The 25,597-nt window shown below is 40.5% G+C and overlaps 1 protein-coding gene across 3 annotated transcripts in view; it reads right to left on the reverse strand.

Annotated features, from left to right (window-relative positions):
- DMXL1 (Dmx like 1) overlaps window positions 1-7,886 on the reverse strand; it is a 77,582-nt gene extending 69,696 nt beyond the window's left edge. For 2 of the 3 annotated variants that reach the window (XM_075725933.1, XM_075725932.1), the window contains exons 1-2: window positions 7,765-7,816; window positions 1,987-2,064 (exon numbers count right to left, since the gene is read on the reverse strand). In XM_075725933.1, coding sequence (XP_075582048.1) covers window positions 1,987-2,064; window positions 7,765-7,779 — 93 coding nt within the window. In that variant the 5' untranslated portion in view covers window positions 7,780-7,816. Of the gene's footprint in view, window positions 1-1,986; window positions 2,065-7,764 lie in introns of all 3 variants that reach the window. The other variant, XM_075725934.1, reaches the window with a different exon arrangement.
- Between the last annotated feature and the right edge of the window lie 17,711 nt (window positions 7,887-25,597).

Raw genomic sequence — 25,597 nt, forward strand, 5'->3', positions numbered from 1 at the left:
CCCCTCTTATAATAGAAATAGTGCATCTTCACTGCACTCTCCAACTTTTAAACAAAATAGCTTTCCATTAATCTGACCAAACAGAAGTTTCTAACCTTGTTTTAAAAATGTAGCTAAAAAAATTCACTATACACAATTATCATCAGAGTGTGAGATTTTTTTAAAGGAAAGTCTAATTTTAGTTTGGGGAGGAAAAAAAAAAAGCTATTTCAATAATGAAATACACTAAACGCTCCTGGTGTTTGACATCAGTACTATTGTTGAATTAAAGGATTTCAATAAGGTCAAGATAACATATATGACACTTTCCCCCCTGCTTTTTCTTTAATATACAAGACGGTCAACTATCTTCAGATTTTGCATGATTACTTCATTCACTGGAACAAGCTGAGAATTAAATTCACAAAATATTTATCTGGTCTGGTTTACTAATGATTTGCAAAGTTTTGATGCTTTGAATTATAAAAGAAACTGAAATCATTACTGGAAATAATATTAAGAGCTAACAGGGTTTTTTTTCTTAATTCACAAAGACAGACATTTTTAAAGTAATCATCCCCCACTCCAAAAATATCAAGCCAATAGATGTGAAAGTTAAATTTAACAACTAAAGTTGTAACTTTCAGAAGTTTGGTAGAAAACGGTAAGTACCACCTGCAGATAAACATCTAAATGAAATATTTCTGAAGCTGCTTTTTGGTGTTTTTGTTGTTTTTTTTTTTTAAGATCCTGAACATTCTAGTAAATCAAAGACAGAGGCAATCTTACAACAACCTAAATATGCTGGAAATTATTGCATAAAGGTTAACTGCAATATGAACTAACAGAACATTTCTTCAATTATAAATATTTGAAAGCAAATCATGGGTAGGGAGTGCTTCCTCTATTGCTTACAGTTACTACACTAACTTTGAAGTTTCAAGGTGTGTAGTGTTTACTGCTACAGAAAAACATTCAGGATGGATTCAATAGCTCCAATGATCAAAAAAGAAAGCAGTACTTCCAAAAAGTTCATATGAGCATAAGATTTCACATTTTACCATTATTTTATTCCACTGCTTTTCAGTGGTATAAAATATATATTTTTTAATATATATATTCAATACCAGCTATTTAATTAATATATAAAATACCACTGGTTTACAGGTACACCAGGAACCATATGACTGAGCTGGTTAGTATAAAGAAGGGAATTCATTATACAGCATTATAAACAAATTATTAATACAAATGGAGAGACCAAACCCCTGAAGAGGGAGACAGAAGCTCCTTGAGCAACTGCTGTCAAAGCACTCATATCATCAGACTGATTTCAGTTAGACTCTAATGCTTCTAATGGTAAGAGTAATCCTCTCCATGTAAGAAGCATGGTCAAACAACTTGCTCAAAACCATATTATTAGCCAGAAATTAAGATTCTGGCCGTTAATTCACTAAACCACTGTCACCGAGACTAAGCCATGCCATCAAGAGAGTAAATATTGTTTGTATTCAGCATTGTAACAGTGAAGTGTAAGCATTCGGTCAGATATTTTAAAAAAGCCACAGGCTTTTTGAAACTATTACAGATTTGACAAAGAGCATGCAGTTTCGTAAACCAAAGTTAAAATAAGAATTGTAAAACACATCAGGACATAAAGGCTACACAGGATGGTTCAAAAAGGAATTCCTATTGTAACAGCTGTGCTCTTTGGAGAGCAGGGGCACACACACCTTTTTGGGTTCCAGTATTCTTCAGTTACAAATGGGTGTTGTTAGATAAATCTGTAATATGAAGCATTATAGTAAAACCTCTTTTAAACCTATTTTAAATAACACATCTCTGCCCTTCTCCTACCATTTCATTTCCCAAGGACCATTTTATCTCTCAATTTTATTCTAGCATTAAAAGATGACATCAAAGAAATCTTCAGCTTTAAAGCAAACTAGAAAAATGAGTCAGGCTATATAACTGAGTAAATTAATTAAGGAGTGACGAATTACTTACATTATGATGACTGCTGTTCTGCTTCAAGAGGCTAACTGGCTCAAAGATACAAATCACATTTCCATAAGAAGCTGCAATCTAAAGCAATTTATATTTATATGTACGTAAACACACATAGAAGAAACAAGCTATAGAACAAACAAGAATAAAATGCAAATTGTTGATTCTACTTTTAACTCTTCCTCTAGATAAATTTGAAGCTCACATCCATATTCCCTTTCAATAACAGAAAAATTACATCTAGCAAAAATCATGAAGCAAGCGTTGATGATAACAATAATACATTTCTTATTTTACACATTAGTCCTGGTGAACTACTGACAGTACAGGTGGACATAAACACTTTTTTTTTTCTTAAGATCAGATCTATCATGAATATTCTTTCCACATTAAATTAGGTAAAGACTCAAAGAAGTCTGCTGAGTTGACATTCTCAGAAATCGGTTCAGGGTACTTTTGCGGACTTCTCTGGCATAAGAACATGCTACATTATAAAAAGTTAATTCAGAAGACTCGAGCTACACAAGCTAAACACAATGCAGAGAACTGGAAAACAGAAGAACTACCAAATGCTAACATAAAATATTTAAAAAAAAAAAAAAGTTGCAGTATGGTCAGCTTTAATTGGTATTTCAAAGTCTTCTTCTGTCAATGGTATCAGCCACCCCAAACTTACATTAAGATAAAATTAAGAGTATTTTATCTCAAGGTATCTACATAAAAACAAACTTAAATGTCTCGCTAAGAGGAGCCAAAACAAGCCAAATGTATGTTAAAGACCTCAGGCAGAGAGTCTGAGAGTGCTGTCACAAGGCAATGTTGCCTGAAACTACTCTGAAATATAGATTTACAGAAATGAAGGAGTTTGCGTAGGTCATGCATAGTGGACATCCTGCATTTTGAAGTGACGCTTGATGTTAAAAGGAACACATCTACAGTTCTGGTATAACAGCCAATTTCCTATATCCGTGAAATTCTGCATCAGAAAGTATTCACAGTTTTTCCTTTAACAACATTAAAGAAAGTCAGAGTCACTTCATAAAATACATTTTGATTTCAGTATCAGCCACAACAGCTTTAAGGAACAAAAAAAAAGCACTAAACTGTAATACCTAAGTTGTTAACATTATTTACAGATCCGTTACAGATGTACATGATCTGTACAAATGTACAGATCCATACAGATCGTAAAATCCATAGATCCATAGCTTCAAGAGAAACCTTCTGCATTAAAAAGAACAGATAGTTAAACAAATGTCTATCACACTAACAACCTAAACCTCAGCCTGCCCCAAAAATGCCAAGAATAATTTTGTCACAGTTGCAAAGTGCCTGAAGAAACTTTTTCCTTACATCTCAGGCTAGTATTTGCCCTCTCTAATTCTCTTTAACTGTGACACTTCCTCTTTTATTCTCGTAATTCCATTCCACACCCCAACAGCAAGAAGTTTATATAAACTTATATTAACTACATTTTTCCATTTTCCCAAGTGTGGACAGTTCTTCCATTTTTTTATTGTTTAGTGGGTTTTTAAGACAAACTAACATTAGCATGCCAAAATGCTAAACAAATAGTGACCAGAGCAACTGCTAGCCCCTGAAAGTTTCCACTGGCTTCCACAATGACACAGCCACTCAGACGAGTCCTCACTGAGCAGCATGCCACCAAAAAGAGTAATGCCAATCTGTGTGTTGAAGAATTTCCCAAACCACCACGATAATCACCCAGATAGCAACCAAATGTCTGTTGTAGTCCCAAGTCCTGTTACAAGAAATAAGATGTGCAGAGATGCCTTACTGAGTTGTAAGAGAAAGGTTACAGTCATTCCTAATGATAGACAGTGGGATCAAGTGCACTCTCAGCAAGTTTGCAGATGACACCGAGATGAGCGGTGCCAGCTGATTTGCTAGAGGGACAGGACACCACCCAGAGGGACCTGGACAGGCTTGAGGAGTGGGCCCATGTGAACCTCATGAAGTTCAACAAGGCCAGGTACAAGGTCCTGCACCTTGTGCAATCCCCAGTATCAGTACAGACTAGGGGACCGAATGGATTGAGAGCAACCCTGAGGAGAAGGACTTGAGGATACTGGTGGAAGAAAATTTGAAAATGGGTTGGCAATGTGCTCTTGCAGCCCAAAAAGCCAATTGCATCCTGAGCTGCATAAAAAGAAGGGTGGCCTGCAGGACGACGGAGGTGATTCTCCTTCTCTAGTGAGACCCCAGCTGGAGCACTGCATCCACCTCTGGTGTCCCCAGCACCAGAAAGACATGGACCTGTTGGAGTGGGCCCAGAGGAGGGCGACAAAAATGGTCGGAGGGATGGAACACCTCTGCTATGAAGAAAGGCTGAGAGAGTTGGGCTTGTTCAGCCTGGAAAAGAGAAGGCTCTGGGGAGACCTTATTGCAACCTTTCAACACTTAAAGGGGACTTACAAGAAAGATGGAGAAAGACGGAGAAAGACTTTTTATCAGGAGCTGTAGTGATAGGACAAAGGGTAATGGTTTTAAAATAAAAGAATAGATTTAGATTAGATATAAGGAAAAAGTTTTTTACGATAAGCATGGTGAGACATCGGAACAGGATGCCCAGAGAGGCTGTAGATGCCCCATCCCTGGAAACATTCAAGGTCTGGCTGGATGGGGCTTTGAGCAACCTGATCTAGTGACAGATGTCCCTGCCCACAGTGGCTGGGGGTTGGGCTAGATCATCCTTAAAAGTCCCTTGAAACCCAAACCTTTCTATGACTCTATAATACTTGCACCACCATATAAGAATAAAGCATTAGCCCTTGGGGCAACAGCTTTGTCCACCCTCACCACTTTGTCCAAATTAGGTAAGTAACTGGCAGCATCAGGGTCTCATTTTATAAAGTTTTAGTATAATCCAAATAGTTTCTTGATACACTTATATTTTTCTCCACCAGGCTTCCATATTGCCCTCAATATTTTTCTCATTCATCAAAAGGTCTGTAACTTGAAGTTGCATTATCACTCACTACCAAACAGCAGAAAATAAAACAATCACAGTTCCTTTGAAAGGAACCTACAGACTGCCTATTAAAAAAACAAACAAAAAAGCCCCACCCTGTTCATGAAATATAAACCCTGGATTCAAAATTGAGCTTTCACACTCAAAATAATTAGTAGTTCTACTTACAAAAAGAAAAAGGCCTTATTTAAAAATGTCTTATTTAACAAACTTACTGGGCTTGCTTTTAATTTAGCAATTTTCTACAGGTAACCTATTATCATATAAACTAAATTGATTTTTTAATTAGTACCTACATTTTTCTTTGACATCAGTAAACAGTTTGTTCTATAAAGAAAACACTTCATGTACATTGTAACACTGCAGTCACCAGCCATGATGCAAACAACTTTGATCAAACATTTCAAATGATCTGAAGCTAAGACCACCTTCTTGTACCCTATTAGAAATTTGCGCAAGTCAAACCACGAAAACAATAAAAGTTTTGTCAAGTTATCATTAAAAGCCTTGGCCTTAATTGTTATGGTCACTAGAGGAAGTGGAAAGAGGCTTGTAGCTCACGTTGTGTGAGAGAAGATCAAGTATGGCACCCACTTAAAATAAATTGTTGATTACCAAATTGCCTACAAACAAGGGCAAGAGACTGGATTCAGTGGCCTAAGATTAAATTGTCCTGTTTATGAAACTAGTCCTTGCAAATCCATGGGAGACTTTTTTTAGAAGTTTATATACAAACACATGTAAATATAAACATACACATACATGGTTTCTTGCCATGATTAAAAATTCTCATCCATTTTTTTCCCCCTCATCTCATTCGTGGAGACAGAGAATTAAGTTTATCTCCAAAACTAGACGAGAAAGAGAAAAGATGCTGCCACGTTCCCCCATCCTTCAAAGGCAAAAGACATGGGTCATACATGAACTTCTAAGCTGTTGCTACTGCAAATTAGCTTGACAAGGCACTAGATTCCCAATAAACTAGATTTAGGGGGCAAGAATGGAGAAAAATTTCAACTCATTACTTTCATGACTAGAAAATAACTCTTTCACAAACCAATTCTGTCATCCAAAGGGAGAATGACTGAGATCCTTCAAAGAGAGTAAAAGCCAGCTATTATGGAGAAAATGCTTGATAGCAGTTCTCCGTAAAGTAAAAAATTAAAAAGGTATACAATTCTTAAACTACAAATTATAACTGGATGCTTTCTAGAAAGGTTCAAAATTGCAGCCTAAACAGGCATTATTTGCATTCTGCTTCTTCCTATAGATTTTAAACAACAAAGAATAATCTGGAGCTAAACTGAAGAGAAATCTGCGTGTCAATACTGATGAAGAAGCTGTACGAGGAAATTCCATCCTTGCAACAGTGAACTGGAAATGTATTGATCAGTCCGGTCAATAAGTACATTCCTAGCCATTCACTGCTTAGTATTTCAGCACCCTGCAAATACATCTAGTCTAATTGCTAACAGCAAACAGTACCAACTTGCAGAATCAAAATGACCACATAGGTCTACTTAAGAAACGAAAAAATTCTAAAGCTTAGTAGGCTTATCATTTGATATATTCATATGTGTTATTTTACAGTTCAAGGACAGTTTGTCATTTAAATGCATATAGAACTTCTGTTGTGCAGTCAAGGTGACCTTGCAAGTTTGCTGAAAAATTTTCTAAGATTAACTATGATATGTGATCTGCATGTGTATTTCACCATCTGCTAATACATGGCCAGTGAACTCAAAAAAACTTTCTAGTTAACAGCAGCCAATGGAGAAGCACATGCAGTCTTTATGGCTATGAGGTACCAGAGACAGAGAGGAGAACAGTTCTTCATTTTCATTTATGTTCCTTCACTACCATTGCAAGAGTTCATCACTCAAACATTAAAAAGCAGGAACAGAGAGTGGCTGGGGACCATCATCATAGACTTCACATGCAAACATGAACTGGTTTCCATGCAGAAGTCTTGTCTCAAGATGGACACCAGAATCTAGCCAAAGCTCTCATCAACTCATAAGGCTTGCAGTGATGTGCAAAGGCTGTTACCTCCTCACTAGGAAAGGCTTAAAGAAAGCAATAAAGTAAAAACACCCTCTTAGATGAGCCAAATGTACCCAGACACAGTTTCTACTAAATTGGCAAACAGCTTAATCACACTGTGACATCCCAGCAGATAGTTACCTGGTTATTTCTTTCTGTGACAGAACAAATCAAGAAAGACCTCCGTAACAAGGACTTTAAACCTAACAGTTTCTAAAATACAACAATTCAGATCTAGTTTACCTACGTAAGAAAAAGAAAAGCTGAGAATTGAAGAAAGCAAAACCCTGTCCAAGAGCAATTTTAAGCTTTTATGAATTGCTTGAAAGGGATATCATTTTCCTGGAGGACCTGAAAGTGACTTTTGTGGAACCACTCATCTGCTGCCAGACACTAACATGTCAAAGCATGTCAATGACATGCCCAGGATTGTGAAGCCATAGTGAATAGACTACCTTTGCTTCCCCACCTTACTCATCTTCCAGTCAAATTCTTGCTATCTTCTCTATGCAGCCCTGTGCGTATCTGTATCTCCCTGTGCAGCCCTACGTATCTTCTGCAATCCTTTATCTATGGCTACTATTTCACATTCACAGTGCTGCCTACTGCAAATAAAGGCATGAAGCAATCAGCCATTTTACTATTCACTCTTCTGTATTTCCTTTAACTTGCAAGTATCCACACTTGAGAAGGTGCTTAACATGACATTGCTAGAACATTATTAAAAACACTGCTCTACATACCTTCCCCTGTTGCATTGAACAGTCCACACATCCCACCTGAATGTTTCCATGTTTTGCTCCAGGGATTATCTGTAATCTTTCAAAGTCAGTCCCCAATACCACAATATCACATCCTGAGGCATATGCCTAAAAATGAAAAAAGAAACAAGAATTAAGTAAAGCTGTAGCTATTTACAGCATACTGGTGAAGTATGCAACAGCACAGTCCACATATCCTACCCATGTAGAACACGACAGACCAAAGAAGTACAAAGGTATTTGCAGAGATCAGACAGATGTCTACATTTTAAATTAAGCCACAGATGTGGCAAATTACACTTCCTCCATGCTTAGAAGGGTATCACAATGCTTGTGTAACAAGCAAACAGTGGTTCAAGAGAGGAGGCAAAAAAGATGGAGTTATGAAAACATCCAAAAGAAAAGGAGTGAAGAGCAAAGCTCATACAAAGTAGGAGAAAGTAATATATTTCCTAGACTGGAGACAGAGGCATTTAAAAATAAATTTTGGAAAAGGGGGAACAGAACTGAGGAGCTAAAAAGGTACAAAGCATTTAGTAAGAAATTTAGTAAAGGAAAAATTGACAAGGGTAACAGAATGAAGCTTAGTTATAGGAAAGCAAAGCTGTGATCTCAGCCTTGTTGAGTCTCCTGTTACTCGCATTCCATGGATTAATTTTATTTTCTCTTCAATTTATATTGTCACTAAGGAATCTGATATATCTAACACATTCACAGAGCCAGCTGGTTGAGTACTGCAATGTCTGACTCAAAATTTCTTCCTATCTTTATGGAAGTTTTGTTAGAAACTGAGCACAGATTAAAATGGAGAGAAAGATTAAACACTGGATAAACTTGTGGAAAGAACAGTGAGCAGAATCATCCAATAAGCATTGTCCTGGTTTCGGCTGGGATAGAGTTAATTTTCTTCCTAGTAGCTGCCATAGTGCTGTGGTTTGGATTTAGTAGGAGAAGAATGTTGATAACAGGCTGATGTTTTTAGTTGTTGCTGAGTACTGCTTATGCTAGTCAAGGACTTTGCAGCTTCCCATGCTCTGCCAGGCGCACAAGAAACTGGGAGGGGGCACAGCCAGAATAGTTGATCCAAACTGACCAAAGGGCTATTCCATACCATATGATGTCATGCTCAGTATATAAACTGGGGGGGGTTGGCCAGGGAGCAGCAACCGCTGCTCGGGAACTGTCTGGGTATCGGTCGGCGGGTGGTGAGCAATTGCATTGTGCATCACTTGCTTCGTGTATCATTATTATTATTATCATTATTATACTGTTATTATTAGCATTACTATTTTACTTTATTTCAATTATTAAACTGTTCTTATCTCAACCCAGGAGTGTTTCTCACTCTTACTCCTCCGATTCTCTCCCCCATCCCATCGGGGTAGGGGGAGTGAGCGAGCGGCTGCGTGGTGCTTAGTTGCTGGCTGGGGCTAAACCACGACAGTCCTTTTTGGCGCCCAACGTGGGGCCCAAAGGGTTTGAGATAACAACAGATTAACCAGAGTGTATTAAGGAGTCTGTTAACAGTTGCTGGTCACGATATTAGTTCATCTGATCTGCACCATGTTCTTTTTTTTGCAGCACGCGTTAAAGCTTGTTGTCAGTTTGCGTAGTGTGCTATGCTCTGCAGTGATTCATGATCTTTTGCTTGGGAGGCTCCTTATCAAAACCCTGACCTTGAGCATTCTTTGGTATTTGGGTTTCATACAGAAGTCACTACTGTACTTCGGGTACTACCTCATAGAGAGAGTTAGGAATTATACTTCTTACTCTGAGAGGCTTGTTGTGGAGGAAATACAGAATGGCACCTTTGCTGCTTTCTTCTATGATGTTTCCTCCTTCATTACAACAACTTTCCTGTATCTTGAACACCCCTGGGCAGTTAAGATACTTCTATTGATACTTCTTGGGAATGTTGTTTCCGTTTTGATAAAGGTCAGTAAGCAGTTTAAAAATATCATCCAGAGATCTACCCCAAGGCTGGATAGTTATGAGTGGCAGGGTGTGTGGGATCGTATGCGCAAGTACCTAGGGCAGTGGGGACCTCCAGTGTTTTGGAACTTCACCCCTGAACAAGTGCAGAATCCTGACAAATTAGTAAAGTATTTGGAAGAAGTATGTTGTCACCCTGGTAGCTCCAGAGAGACACAAATCATTGCAACATGCTGGGGACTGGCCCATGCCTATCGAGCCGTGGTCAACGCTAATCAGTACCCTCAAAAGAAAGAGAAGGTCTCTGGATCTGATGACAAAACAACAAGCACTGTGGCTACTCAAACCCCCACTACAGGCCCTGCGGCTACTCCAACCCCCACTACAGGCCTTGCAGCTACTCAAACCCCTGCCCCAGGCACTGTGGCTGCTCCAGCCACAGCCATGAGCACTGCGGCTACTCAAACCACAGCCATGGGCACTGCAGCTACTCAAACCCCAGTGACAGACACTGCGGCTAAACCAGAGAACCAACCTGCGCCGATATCAGTTGCCCCTATACAAAAGAAAAAATACACGAGGAAATCAGTTCGTTTAGTAAGGGATGAAGATGAACCAGGGCCATCACGAGAACCAGAGGAGGAAGAACCCATAAATGAGATGGTGACCACCCGATCCCTATCCCTGAGTGAGCTGCGAGATATGCGAAAAGATTTCGGTCGTCATCCAGGTGAGCACATCATCACCTGGCTGCTCCGATGCTGGGATAACGGGGCCAGTAGCCTGGATTTAGAGGGTAGGGAAGCCAAGCAGCTGGGATCCCTTTCCAGGGAAGGGGGCATTGACAAAGCAATTGGAAAAGGGGCAAAACCGCTCAGCCTCTGGAGGCGACTTCTGTCAAGCGTGAAGGAAAGGTATCCCTTCAAGGAGGATGTTTTATACCGCCCAAGCAAATGGACCACCGTAGAGAAAGGTATCCAGTACCTGAGGGAATTAGGCGTGCTGGAGGTGATTTACAGTGACCTGAATGATGAGCAGTTAACCAAAGACCCAGATGAAGTCAGGTGCACACAATCCATGTGGCGGAAGGTGGTACGGAGCGCACCAGCATCGTATTCCAACTCGTTGGCAATACTAGCCTGGAAAGACGACGAGGCACCAACGGTGGATGAAGTGGCTAGACAACTCCGGGACTACAAAGAAAAGCTCTCTTCCTCCCTACGGGCCTGTGTCTCGGCTGTGGAAAAACTGTCTGAAAAAATGTGCCAAGAGTTCCAACAACTCAGAGAGGATCTGTCCTACTCCCCACCTGCACGGACCAGTGTCTCAGCCATTAGGAGTCAACGTCCCTATGCTCAAGAGAGAGGATATAGAGGATACACACCACGGGGCACCCTGTGGTTTTACCTGCGTGATTATGGAGAGGACATGAGAAAGTGGGATGGAAAACCCACCTCAACCTTAGAGGCACGGGTGCGTGAGTTGCAAGGAAAAACTATTAGAAAAGGCGGTTCTCCCAGGAAAATTGCAGCTCCAGTTTCCAGTGGGCAGTTCCCCAGACAGAGTAAGAGGGCTAATTTTACTTCCGACCTTGATCAGGGGACTTTTGATTCACATTTACAGGAAGTGAACAGCGAATACTGTGACCAGTGTTAGAGGGGCCCTGCCTCCAGCCAGGTGGAGGAAAGGGACAACCGGGTTTACTGGACTGTGTGGATTCGATGGCCTGGAATGTCAGACCCACAGGAGTATAAGGCTCTAGTGGACACTGATGCACAGTGCACGCTAATGCCATCAAACTATAGAGGGGCAGAACCCATTTGTATTTCTGGAGTGACAGGGGGATCCCAACAGCTAACTGTACTGGAAGCTGAAGTGAGCCTAACTGGGAATGAGTGGCAAAAGCACCCCATTGTGACTGGCCCAGACGCTCTGTGCATCCTTGGCATAGACTACCTCAGGAGAGGGTATTTCAAGGACCCAAAAGGGTACCGGTGGGCTTTTGGTATAGCTGCTTTGGAGACAGAGGAAATTAAACAGTTGTCCACCTTGCCCGGTCTCTCAGAGGACCCTTCGATTGTAGGGTTGCTGAAGGTTGAGGAACAACAGGTGCCGATTGCTACCACAACTGTGCACAGGCGGCAATATCGCACCAACCGAGACTCCCTGATTCCCATCCATAACCTGATTCGTCGACTGGAGAGCCAGGGAGTGATCAGCAAGACTCGCTCACCCTTTAACAGTCCCATATGGCCAGTGCGAAAGTCTAATGGGGAGTGGAGACTAACAGTGGACTATCGTGGCCTGAATGAAGTTACACCGCCGCTGAGTGCTGCCGTGCCAGACATGCTAGAACTTCAATATGAACTGGAGTCAAAGGCAGCTAAGTGGTATGCCACAATTGATATTGCTAATGCATTTTTCTCCATCCCTTTGGCAGCAGAGTGCAGGCCCCAGTTTGCTTTTACCTGGAGGGGTGTTCAGTACACCTGGAACCGACTGCCCCAGGGGTGGAAGCACAGCCCCACCATTTGCCATGGACTGATCCAGACAGCACTGGAACAGGGTGAAGCTCCAGAACATCTGCAATACATTGATGACATCATTGTGTGGGGCAACACAGCAGAAGTTGTTTTTGAGAAGGGAAAGAAAATAGTCCAAATCCTTCTGAAGGCTGGTTTTGCCATAAAGCAGAGTAAGGTCAAGGGGCCTGCACAGGAGATCCAGTTTTTAGGAATAAAATGGCAAGATGGACGTCGTCAGATCCCAATGGATGTGATCAACAAAATAACAGCTATGTCCCCACCAACTAGCAAAAAGGAAACACAAGCTTTCTTAGGCATTGTGGGGTTTTGGAGAATGCATATTCCAAATTACAGCCAGATCGTAAGCCCTCTCTATCAAGTGACCCGGAAGAAGAATGAATTCAAATGGGGCCCTGAGCAACAACAAGTCTTTGAACAAATTAAACGGGAGATAGTTCATGCAGTAGCCCTTGGGCCAGTCCGGGCAGGGCAGGATATTAAAAATGTGCTCTACACTGCAGCCGGGGAGAATGACCCTACCTGGAGCCTCTGGCAGAAAGCTCCAGGGCAGACTCGAGGTCGACCCCTAGGGTTTTGGAGTCGGGGATACAGAGGATCCGAAGCCCGCTATACTCCAACTGAGAAAGAGATACTGGCAGCATATGAAGGGGTTCGAGCTGCTTCAGAAGTGGTTGGTACTGAAGCACAGCTCCTGCTGGCACCCCGACTGCCGGTGTTGGGCTGGATGTTCAAAGGGAGGGTCCCCTCTACACATCATGCAACTGATGCTACATGGAGTAAGTGGGTTGCATTGATCACACAACGGGCTCGAATAGGAAACCCCAGTCGCCCAGGAATCTTGGAAGTGATCATGGACTGGCCAGAAGGAAAAAACCTTAGAATATCACCAGAGGAGGAGGTGACACGTGCTGAAGAGGCCCCACTGTATAATAAATTGCCAGAAAATGAAAAGCAATATGCCCTGTTCACTGATGGGTCCTGTCGTCTTGTGGGAAAGCATCGGAGGTGGAAAGCTGCTGTATGGAGTCCTATACGACAAGTCGCAGAAACTGCTGAAGGAGAAGGGGAGTCGAGTCAGTTTGCAGAGGTGAAAGCCATCCAGCTGGCTTTAGATATTGCTGAAAGAGAAAAGTGGCCAGTCCTTTATCTCTATACTGACTCATGGATGGTGGCAAATGCCCTGTGGGGGTGGCTGCAGCAATGGAAGCAGAGCAACTGGCAGCGCAGAGGCAAACCAATCTGGGCTGCCGCATTGTGGCAAGATATTGCTGCCCGGGCAGAGAACCTGGTTGTAAAAGTTCGTCATGTAGATGCTCATGTACCTAAGAGTCGGGCCACTGAAGAACATCAAAACAACCAGCAAGTAGATCAGGCTGCTAAGATTGAAGTGGCTCAGGTGGATTTGGACTGGCAACATAAGGGTGAATTATTTATAGCTCGCTGGGCCCATGACGCCTCAGGCCATCAAGGAAGGGATGCAACGTATAAATGGGCTCGTGATCGAGGGGTGGAATTAACTATGGACAGTATTGCACAGGTTATTCATGAGTGTGAAACATGCGCTGCAATCAAGCAAGCCAAGCAGTTCAAGCCCCTTGGGTATAGTGAACGATGGCTGAAATATAAATATGGGGAGGCCTGGCAGATTGATTACATCACGCTCCCACAGACCCGCCAAGGCATGCGCTATGTGCTCACCATGGTGGAAGCAACCACTGGATGGTTGGAAACATATCCTGTGCCCCATGCCACCACCCGGAACACCATCCTGGGCCTTGAAAAGCAAGTCCTGTGGCGACATGGCACCCCAGAAAGAATTGAGTCAGACAACGGGACTCATTTCCAAAACAACCTCATAGACACCTGGGCCAAAGAGCATGGCATTGAGTGGGTGTATCACATCCCTTACCATGCACCAGCCTCCGGGAAAATTGAGCGATACAATGGATTGTTAAAGACTACCCTGAGAGCAATGGGTGGTGGGACGTTTAAACATTGGGATACGCATTTAGCAAAAGCCACCTGGTTAGTCAACACCAGGGGATCTGCCAATTGAGCTGGCCCTGCCCAATCAAAACTTCTACGTACTGTAGAAGGAGATAAAGTTCCTGTAGTGCACATGAAAAATATGCTGGGGAAGACAGTCTGGGTTACTTCCCCCTCTGGCAAAGGCAAACCCATTCGTGGGATTGCTTTTGCTCAAGGACCTGGGTGCACTTGGTGGGTGATGCGAAAGGATGGGGAAGCCCAATGTGTACCTCAAGGGAATTTGATTTTGGGTGAAAATAGCCAATGAACTGAATTGTATAATATTAATTGCTTTATAATACTGTATGTTATCTCTTAACTATATGTTATCTCTTAACTGCATGTTAATATAATAATATAGTAGGTTAATATTAAGTATATAATACTATATATTATGATTGCTATATGCCACATCAATGGTATTGCAGTAAGAATTGCCCAGCTTAATGAAAATGAACTTTGATGAAACCATGTTGGAATGAGAACTGACTTCAGCATGCAACAGTCCAACACTGCACACCACCTCTCCTGCTCTGAAAGACTGTGATGACAGATGGAACCCAAAGTCATGGGCTAAATGAACTCAATGGACATTTTAGAGGGATGGGCCATAGACAAAGGGAATGATATCTGTGTGTATATCAAGATAGGGAAAGCAGTGGTGATTAATTAGAACACATTGGAAAGGGGAGGGCCTGTGCATGACGTAGATGGTATAGAATAAGGGGTGGATACTGTCCTGGTTTCAGCTGGGATAGAGTTAATTTTCTTCCTAGTAGCAGGCATAGTGCTGTGTTTTGGATTTAGGAGGAGAAGAATGTTGATAACATACTGATGTTTTTAGTTGTTGCTGAGTACTGCTTATGCTAGTCAAGGACTTTTTCAGCTTCCCATGCTCTGCCAGGCGCACAAGAAACTGGGAGGGGGCACAGCCAGAATAGTTGATCCAAACTGACCAAAGGGCTATTCCATACCATATGACGTCATGCTCAGTATATAAACTGGGGGGGGGGGGGGGGGCAGGGAGCAGCGATCGCTGCTCGGGAACTGTCTGGGTATCGGTCGGCGGGTGGTGAGCAATTGCATTGTGCATCACTTGCTTCGTGTATCATTATTATTATTATTATTATTATACTGTTACTATTAGCATTACTATTTTACTTTATTTCAATTATTAAACTGTTCTTATCTCAACCCAGGAGTGTTTCTCCCTCTTACTCCTCCGATTCTCTCCCCCATTCCATCGGGGTAGGGGGAGTGAGCGAGCGGCTGCGTGGTGCTTAGTTGCTGGCTGGGGCTAAACCACGACACCATCATAGAAAGGAAAATAAGCCCTCATTTCTTGTACACTAAGGAAAACCAGTTAGAAGTCACTGCCATTCATCTCTATTCAAATTCCTTTTGAAATACTACAAACCCAAAGTCCAAACTAAATGAGTGTGGATCACAACAGAACAACCAGAAGCTGTTCTTAAAGGGAGATGAAAACTGGGTGAATAGCAAGGTTGTCACTCTGCCCTCTATATATCCACTCCTCCCAGAATGCTTTTCTTGCTTTCTTGCCCCACAAAATTTATTTAACCTCAATGATCTTTGCAATACTGAGATCTTGTCACTGGATTAATGTTTTATACCCTGTCAACATAAACTGAAGCTCTAATTTCTATTCCACAGACTATTTTAAAACACAAGAATCACTTTCATGTGTAATAGAACCACCCCAAACTTTTGCTAATTTTAATTTAAATGTAGTTTACAAGAAAAAATCATTTTGATGTTATAAATCATCAATGCCAACTTATTTGGAATAATTTAATGTAAAAACATTGAGATGATTGCAGAAAGTGGAAAAAAGCCAAAGCATGTCACTCCATTAAGGTTGAAAAAAAGTTGGTCTACTGAATTGCTTTGTTTCTTTTTTGATCACACTTCTTTTTTTCCCCTTCTGTGAAGTACTTAATCTGAATAATAACAGGCTGTAGGAAGTTATGCTTCTGGTAGAATGGTATCATCTGATGGGAAAATATCTAAAATTTTTAGCCAGCTCTAATACCTATTGTAAATACATATAAATACCTAAAACATAACATGCAATAAAAGTTATCTGATATTGAAGTCATCTAATATAGCTAAAATATAAATCCTAGCGGAAGTTCACACCATGTGAAGTATTGGACACTGCCAGATGTTCAACATTTCTACTCCAGAGATCAAGACCAAACACTGTCTATGTTCAGGATCTCACTTCCCTTTCCTTTTTATATAACTTATTTCTTCATTACTAGATAAGTGGGAAAAATAGTTTCACTTCCACAGTACCTGCAGGGAGAAATCATAATTTAATCAGGATACAACACAGAAGTCAAACTAATTAGAATGTTCTTTTGTTATTAAAATTATGGGGTTTGATCATATATTTTGTTCAGCTTGGCATGCAGGAATTGGTCAGTAAGACCAGTTGTGCATGTAGAATCTTATCCTATTTTTGTCATTAATGTATTTAATATAAGATGAATAATAAAAACTTAGCTGGCACACTAAATCAGACACAACTTGTATGGTGTAATAATATATGAAATTAAAGTACCTCATAAAAGTTGTTTTGTTATAATTATATCCTCTTTCTCCAGATTAATTTTTGCCTCACCTAATCAAGGGGAGATGCCGCATTGTTTTCCACCCAGATACTATTTGTATTAATGGAAATATGGTATGATTTAATGTTAAAACAGAAATGCCATCAATTAAAATGAAGCAATTTCAGAACAATTAGTGCCACATCATGAAACCTGAAACCTAAGAAATTATATGATTAGACATACTGAGTCAAAGCAGTCAACAAGTTGGCTCAGTTTATGCTTAGACTAAAATTATTATTACATGCTGATGAACAATTTGTCTTACTAGCAGATGAAGGACTTCTATAGAATTTTAGCATTTGAGTACCTTAAGATCGTAAGGTTTCTTATGTAAGAGTTAGGCGAGATTAAAAAAAGAGTTTCTGTTAAGTAACAGTCCTCCAAACACCTGTTATTTAACAAGGCACATAGCATCAAGCTGTAATTTATATTCTTAAAGGATGAAGGGATTCTTCAATTAGCAAGTTATCAAAATGCAAAGTATTAGCTTTATAAGCAATTTGTGTTGCAATAAGCAGTTGTAACACAGATGTGGGCTTTCTGCAAACCACTTTAGGAACAATCACCTTAATGGTTTCTAAGTCCTTTTGTAACATCGTTGGAAAACTATTATTATCTTTCTCTTCCATCTATCTATCATTATCTTTCTCTTTAGTGAATCTCATTTAAATCTCCCTGAGCTGCGGCCTATTTTCAGAGCTGATTTATGATTGTACTCAACTGAACCAATCAGCAACTCACAGGTCAGTGCTTATCAGGGCTTGCACTGAAAGATCAGGAGAGCCGCCCCTGTTAGTGAACAAAAAAGTCATCTGCAGGGTCTCCCCAGTAGCATTTCAAGTTAGGGAAATTGTCCTTATTATAATGCTATAAGAACTGTAATTAAAGCTGGTGTTATGGCCTGAAAATCATTCTGTAAAAGCTCTCAGAAATATGCTTGAATTGTCACCCCACAGCACTATCAGAAGGTAAAATTAGGGATGTAATGCTGATGCAGGCCTCAAATCCTCCTAGCTTTGTGTGGGAGAAGGTGAAAAATGACAAATATCCAACCAGTGTTCTTGTTCCTTTTTTAAGCTCCATTAAAATTACAAGTTACTTTCTTTTGTGTAGATGGCAGACTTCATCCTGAAGAGCTTTCAAGCAGGTTTCTCTGCTCATTTTTACTCTGGACTTATTAATAAAGAACTTTTCCCAGCCAATGTACATGTACATGCCCTTCTCTTAAACTGAAAGAATTTTTCTTGCTTTTTCCAAGTGTCCTCTGGGTCAAGGTCTTAGTGTCTTATTGGTTAGCCTCCTTTCTGATGAGGGTCAGATAACTGTCCAGACCAGAGACAACATGCCCAATAATAATAAAAGAAAGATTTCTGAGACTCACAGCAGTACTAGCCTTTCAAAAAAAGTTGCAGGTATCAAAAGAAAAAAAAAAATATCAAACAATTCATAGTAAGAAGCATAAAAATTATGTAGTAAAAATACAATGAAACATTCTTCCAGGAGTGACTCCTTAAATAGGGGAGAAGTCAGAGAAATGAGTCTAAGACAATTCTCAGGAAGACAAAATAGGGGAAAACCAGCCCTACAGCAACACAAATATCTTTCATTAATGTTAGGAAAAGCAATCTTGCAAATACAGTATGAAACTTGATACTGGTCTGTTATTTCCAGGTGATACATAGCTAGCTTTCAGGTACATAAATGCTCATTTTTGTCAATCTTAAAATCAGTTTGGAAAGGAAAACTGTGTGGTTGTGTTTTGTTGTAGTTGTGCTGTAACAAGTCTACAGACGAACTGTCACTTATGCAATCCTGTTATTCTGCAGTTGTGCTCTCAATGACACTTGAGAAATCTCAGTTTTTGAATCGCTTGGGAAATTTACAACATTAACTTTTTACTTTTAGCTCTCAATTTTTCAGTGACAATAAGAAAAGGAAATAAACTTATTAGTCTGTTGATATAAAACCCACCAAAACCAATGAACTAGTGGTATTTTATTGTATCATTTTTCATGGACTAATTGCACCAATAAATAAAACAGAACTTTATTACCTGGCTAGCACATAGAGATGTGAAAAATCTGTTTGATGTTAACAATAATGATAAAGCTCTGGGCTAGGACTAGATTCACACAGATGTCTTATGGATCCCACTGGCTACAAGAGCTATAGATAGACCATTTCTCAGTAATGTTCACTTCACTTTCCTTTTTGTCACCAAGACACAATGCTGCACTGTCAGAGAAAAATGTCCTGTTACTGTACAGACTCCAGCAGGGATGTGCCACGCTGGTGTTATATGCATAGACAGTAGTCAATAAAAGGGGCAGGGGATGTATGAGCTCCGAATTCATTCAAAGAATGGAGTTGCAATGCAGTGAAATCCACAGCATTACCTCCAGATGCCACTTTGAGCACAGAAGGCTATGTACTCAAAGAGATGGAAGTGGAAATAGCACCAGGTTTCTACAACATCACTGGGAAATTGTTTCATCTGCTTAATTCTTAAGCTGAATAGATGAATAGTATCACTTTCATGAATATCTGAATACTTAGGTGAAGAAAATTGCATAAATACTCACTTATTTTTACTAGTGCTGGAACATCACAACTGAATGGAAAAGGGAGTTTAAAAAAATTCCTTTTAAGTACATTTCCTTCCCTCATAGGCTTAAGGTCAAATCACTTTAAAAATCTTATTTGTTACCTTTGACCAAAGCTCTTTGTAAGTGGAGTTCTAAGAAATGGCTTTACTCTCATTTTCAGATCACAGATGAACTAATGAAGTCTCTTCTGTTTCAAGATTAAAATGTATAAAATTGGGATATTAAAAACTGTTTTTTAAGTCTATTTGCATTGGTGTGGGATATGAGGACAAAGCAAAGCAAAAATACCGGGATGAATAGGGATGCTTGCTACATTATGACAGAGAAGTTAGTTTCTGAAATGTTTTCTCTTTCATAGGCCTATTTAAAAGGTTGGAGTAGCTGGAAAACAATGGCCATGGATCCTTGTTTCCAGATGTGTACAGTGAATGCTGAGAGGGGCATAACCTGGAACTGCTCAGTTCCTGAACCAGGTGGGAAACCAAGTAGCATAGCCTCAGAAGACTTTGGTAGCCCAGTAGCTTGCTACAGCACTTCCAGAAATCCACATAGCAGACATAAGGATTAAGCCTATTTTTACTATCTTGATATCAAGATATTGCTGTACAAGTCCCTGATATTTTGTGAGCTTTTTTTGTGTATACTTCAAACACATTCTCTGTATTGTGACTGTGGAAATGCCATTGCCTATTGATTATTATGTGATTTCCATATAAAAAGAGAACAAGAATGAGATGGAGAAAAGTAAACTAGTGAGAAACAGAAAGCATTTTCACAGTGTCTAAGCTAGTATGTTTTTAAGCAAATCACAAGTTGTCTTCCCGAAGGTGACTTTCTCATTGCATGTATATAGCAGAAAAGTTAATAAAGCTTCTTCATCACAGACATGGCCTCTAAAATATTCACTTGCATTTGACTTGCAAATATAAATTCATTTTCCTTTCACAGAATTTTAAATGGGTAAGTAGCTGTAATACTGTTTGTTGGAGACCAGGAGAGAAAAGCTGGTGTAATGACAACAGCACCGTGATGGGAATCCAGCTGTTTCTCTATGGTGTTCTCTTTTGGCTCTGTCTTTTTCTGCTCTGGCTTGGTATCAATCACCTGGCAATGAAATTGGTAACCTACAGATCAGCACCTTATTCTATGTTTTACCCTAATAATGAAAAAAGTGTTCATTCTGAAAGTATGTATCACTGAGTGGTGCTAGTAACTTTGACCTCTCACAAGAGTGGATTACATAGAGAAAAGCATAACATTAGGTATGTAATTTTGTGCTACACTGTATGGTGTGTTTATTCTTAAACCTTTCTAAAGCAGTTCGATATTTTAGATAATGATACCTACTTATTTGCCTTGCAAATGGACAGTCAAAGTGTGAAGCATGGAAAGTATTAATTATTTAATGTTATTATTTTGGCTTCTCATAAAATTGAAGAAAACCAAGATGCCAGAAAGTCCCTTTAAAGGTGATTTTTTTTTTTTTTTTTTTTAGTTATATGCTCACTCCAAATCATTCAAAGACAAGACATCTAATCAAAGTTGCACTGTCAGCTTAAGTAAATAACTTGTTTCTGTGCTTAACTTCAGTAACTGAGAGCACTTAATGGACACGTTAAGCACTCTCTCACCATTGAGGATCGCCCCTGCTCACAAAAAACTTAGGTCAAAATAGCACTAGCTCAAGCCCTGGTGTGCACAGGAAGAGATAGGTCAGAATCTGCATTACACAAGATAAATGTGTCTGTGTATTTATATGTGCATGTACATGGCATGATTCTGTGATTTCAGAATCTATTCTCATGGGTACGATAAAGTCAAGTCTGTCTTTCTGTCCTTGATGCTGAGGGCAAGCCTTCTGTCATAACTGCCTTAATGAATTAAAAGTATTATAGGAAAAAAAAAAATTGTGACACTTCTACCACCAGCAAGAATTATGGCTATGTAACTAATGTATCTGGCCTTGAAAAAACCCTGCTCTGTACATATTGCACAAAACAACTGAAAGCATCAAAAGTTACATAAGAGGGTGCAGAATAGCAAGTCAGCAAAAGAATGTTACACAGGGGGCCTAACTATTGTGTGCAGGATAGTAAACACTGCTTTTTGAAGCCGCTAATGCATATGTTTCTGCACACTGCAGTAGAAAAGAGGTAAAATGGTTTATTTTGTGGAGCATGAAAACATCCTGAAATTCAGAGGCTTTGGGAAATATATTTCAGGGTTTGTCCCTGCTTCATTTCTTTGGAAGTGCTCATGAAAAACAAAGTAGATATTTTTCTGAGGGTTACATTCACGAGAAGCAAATTATAGTACGTCAAACGTCATCTTTTAATATCCAACTATCCTTGTACTTTGAAGAAATGCAGCATTGTTTTCTGTATTCTGTGCATGTAATAGTGATTTGCCTTTTCTTTACCTAGGTGGATAGTTACTATGAAGCATGAGCATTAAGCTTTTGTTTGGTTGGTTTTGCTTTTGCTTTTGTTTTCTTAACACAGGTTTGAAGCAGCTAGGTAATTATTTTCCTTGTTCAGTATCTCTTGTGGTTTTGTTGTCTTTTGCTGTAACACGTTGGAAATGAAAATGATTATAAAAGTTTAATTAAAGTCTCTTGATTTCATATTGTTGCTGTGAATTGTTCAAACTGAATGTGGCCATTTTAAATAACTATGCATTGCTGTGTTCTTTATGTTATAGCTTTAATCTGGTGTAGTATTCATGATGATTGAGGGTGGAGTTGTCTGGCAGCCTGAAAGATGCAAAGTTAAAATGAATCCTTTATGACTAAAAAGAGTGACTGGATTATTGAAAGGTTAGCAATGCCTAAAAGGCTTATTAGCTTCTTTGAACTCTTGACTCTTGTAGCCATATGAAAGTTGAAGTCACGAAGTAATTTTGCAAGAAGGTATGTCTTTCTTAATCATGAATATACTTTGTGATAGCAAGGCCTCATCTGACTGACTGAAATTGCTGGCCCTAGATCCTTGATAATTTTATGTATGAGAAAAAATAAGTTTATGATTACATAACCAAATTAGGTTATCACATGCACATAAATGGTTTGACCCCAAATTTTTGAAAAACAGGGAAAATTATAGCCTGTTTTAGCTAAGCCCCTGAAGAAGAAGTTCAGAGTTAATATAAATGTATGGATACAGCCACATCTCCCTCGGCAGAAAAAAGGAGGTGAATACCTGCAAACTGTCTCTGAGGTGATGATCTCAATGGTGACTTCACACAACAGTGAAAATGCACCAAGCCTTCTCTTTTGTTGATATAATTCATAGAATCATAGAATGCTTTGGGTTGGAAGGGACCTTTAGAGGTCATCTAGCCCAACCCCCCTGCAGTGAGCAGGGACAGCTTTAACCAGATCAGGGTGCTCAGAGCCCCGTCCAGCCTGACCTTGAATGTGGCCCAGGGATGGGGTCTCTACCTCCTCTCTGGGCAACCTGTTCCAGTGCTTGACTACCCATTCCGTGAATAAAATTTTCCTAGTATCCAGTCTAAACCTCCCCTGACGCAGCTTGAGCCCATTTCCTCTCATCCTATCACTAACTACTTGGGAGAAGAGACCAACACCCACCTCACTACAACCTCCTTTCAGGTAGCTGGAAAGAGCGATAAGGTCTCCCCTCGGCTTCCTCTTCTCTAGGCTAAACAATCCCAGTTCCCTCAGATGCTCCTCACAAGACTTGTGCTCCAGACCCTTCACCAGCTTTGTTGCCCTTCTCTGGACATGCTCCAGCACCTCAATGTCCTTCTTGTAATGAGGGGCCCAAAACTGGACACAGTATTTGAGGTGCAGCCTCACGAGTGCCGAGTACAGGGGGACAATCACCTCCCTGCTCCTGCTGGCCACACTATTCCTGATACAAGCCAGGATGCTGTTGGTCTTCTTGGCCACCTGGGCACACTGCTGGCCAATGTTCAGCTGGCTGTCAACCAGCACCCCCAGGTCCTTTTCAGCCAGGCAACTTTCCAGCCACTCTTCCCCAAGCCTGTAGCATTGCATGGGGTTGTTGTGACTGAAGTGCAGGACCCGGCACTTGGCCTTGTTAAACATCATACAGTTGGCCTCGGCCCATCGATCCAGCCTGTCCAGGACCCTCTGCAGGGCCATCCTACCCTCCAGCAGATTGACACTCCCACCCAACTTGGTGTCATCAAAAGAGGAGGAAACAAAATCAGTAGCCACCACACTAAAGGACAGACTTACCGATATCTAGATAAATATGGTTTACTTCAGAAAAGTCAACGTTACTTTTTTAAACAATTATCCATCTTTACAAATGTTTTAGAACTTTTTGGAGGGCTCAACAAACATTTGTCCGTTTGTTATAGTCTCCCTAGATTTCCTAAGGGCTTTTGACAAAGTCACTCCCAAAATTTCTTGACAAAAGATATTGTGAATACAAGAAGTTCAAATGGGTTCAAGGGAGGATTTGCTAACTACTTGGAAGAGAGATCCACTGAGGTTTAAGTAGGCAAATCACACCAGGGCCAGGAAACACCTTGCTCTGGACGGAGTTGGAGGCTACGCAGTTAACAGGTTGAAGTATCAGACATATTTGCACTGGTTTTACCCTTCCTCTTCCAAACAACATCAGAGACAGAATCTGGCTCTTTGAAGGCCCATAGCCTGAAGCAATATGAACATTTCCATATTTTTGTGTTCCTAAAGAGGGATTTGTTGTATTTTACCAGCACCTCTTGACTATGTGGCATCATAGTGCACTCAACAAGAAGCAACAGTGGTGTGATGTTAACAATGTAGCAATCCAGCACACTTTTCCCTTTAGAACAGACTAACGGCAGTGATACAGATGCAGACTTTGTTTATAAGAGGGAACAGTAAGTAGGCATTTTGGTTTCCGTCTAAGTTTAATACATAGCCAGGTCTGCGATTCAAGCAGTTAGAGATGAGTTCAAGATTTTTTTAAGAAAATGCCATTGGATTTCTGTCCCTGAAAAGTGATGGTAAGAAAATGGCAGGTATCTTGAGTTCTCAAATACTTCTCATATGGCCCAGGATTTTTTGGTTTTTTTTTTTTTTTTTTAGTGTCACCCAAACTCAAGATACAGAAGGGTTGCCAAGTGAGTACTGCAAATCTCAGTTAAATCTGGGAGAATTTACATTTTTCTTGGAGAAAGTATAGTATTTCTTAACATAGTAGTTTTGGCTTTACGTTGCTTCATATTATAATGCCATTATGTATCCATGCAACAGGAAGCATGAGGTCAATCAAAAGAGACTTCAGAGCCCTGGGAAGAATGCTAAAAAATTCAGGTAATATTTTCCTCAATCTTCACAGTAATGAGGGGAGACTTGGGAAGAAACTGGCGAGGCCAGCATATCAATACCTGGTCCCAGGACTGGTACCTCCACCGAAACTTTGGGGTTTTAAACCACGGAAGAGCTTTTGAGAGACAAGGTATGTTGGGGCCTGACAGGATCCACCTGTCCCCATGGGGAAAACGCGTCTTTGGCCATAAGCTGATGGGGCTGATCAAGAAAGCTTTAAACTAGAACTTATGGGGAAAGGGGACATCAACAGCATTGCAGAAGGTAAGCCAAGGTTTGGCATGGCATTGCCAAAGGGTGGCAATCCTACTGGGAACATTTACACTACTCCTGGAAGCATGGAGGGCTCAGGAGCATATCTGAAATGCTTGTACACCAAGGCATGCAGTATGAGAAAAAAAAAAAAAAACAAACCAGGATGAATTGGAAGCATTGGTCAGCTCCCAGAGCTATGATGCCTTTCATATTAGTCAGACTTGGTGGAATGAGTCGCATGATTGGAGTGCTGGGATGGAGGGCTACAGGCTGTTCAGAAGGGATAGGCAGGCCAGGCAAGGTGGAGATGTCACACTATATGTAAGGGAGAGGTTTGATTACACAGCCTTACAGTTAGTGGTGCTGTGGTTGAGAGCCTCTGGGTAAGGATTACGGAGGTGGAAAACAAAGGAGATGGTGTAGTGGGTGTCTACTACTGATCGCCCAGCCAGGATGGCTGATAACACTGACGAGTTATTCTATAGGCAATTAGGATAAATT

This window comes from Pelecanus crispus, chromosome Z, assembly GCF_030463565.1.
Source record: "Pelecanus crispus isolate bPelCri1 chromosome Z, bPelCri1.pri, whole genome shotgun sequence".
In the NCBI taxonomy this organism is placed as follows: Eukaryota; Metazoa; Chordata; class Aves; order Pelecaniformes; family Pelecanidae; genus Pelecanus; species Pelecanus crispus.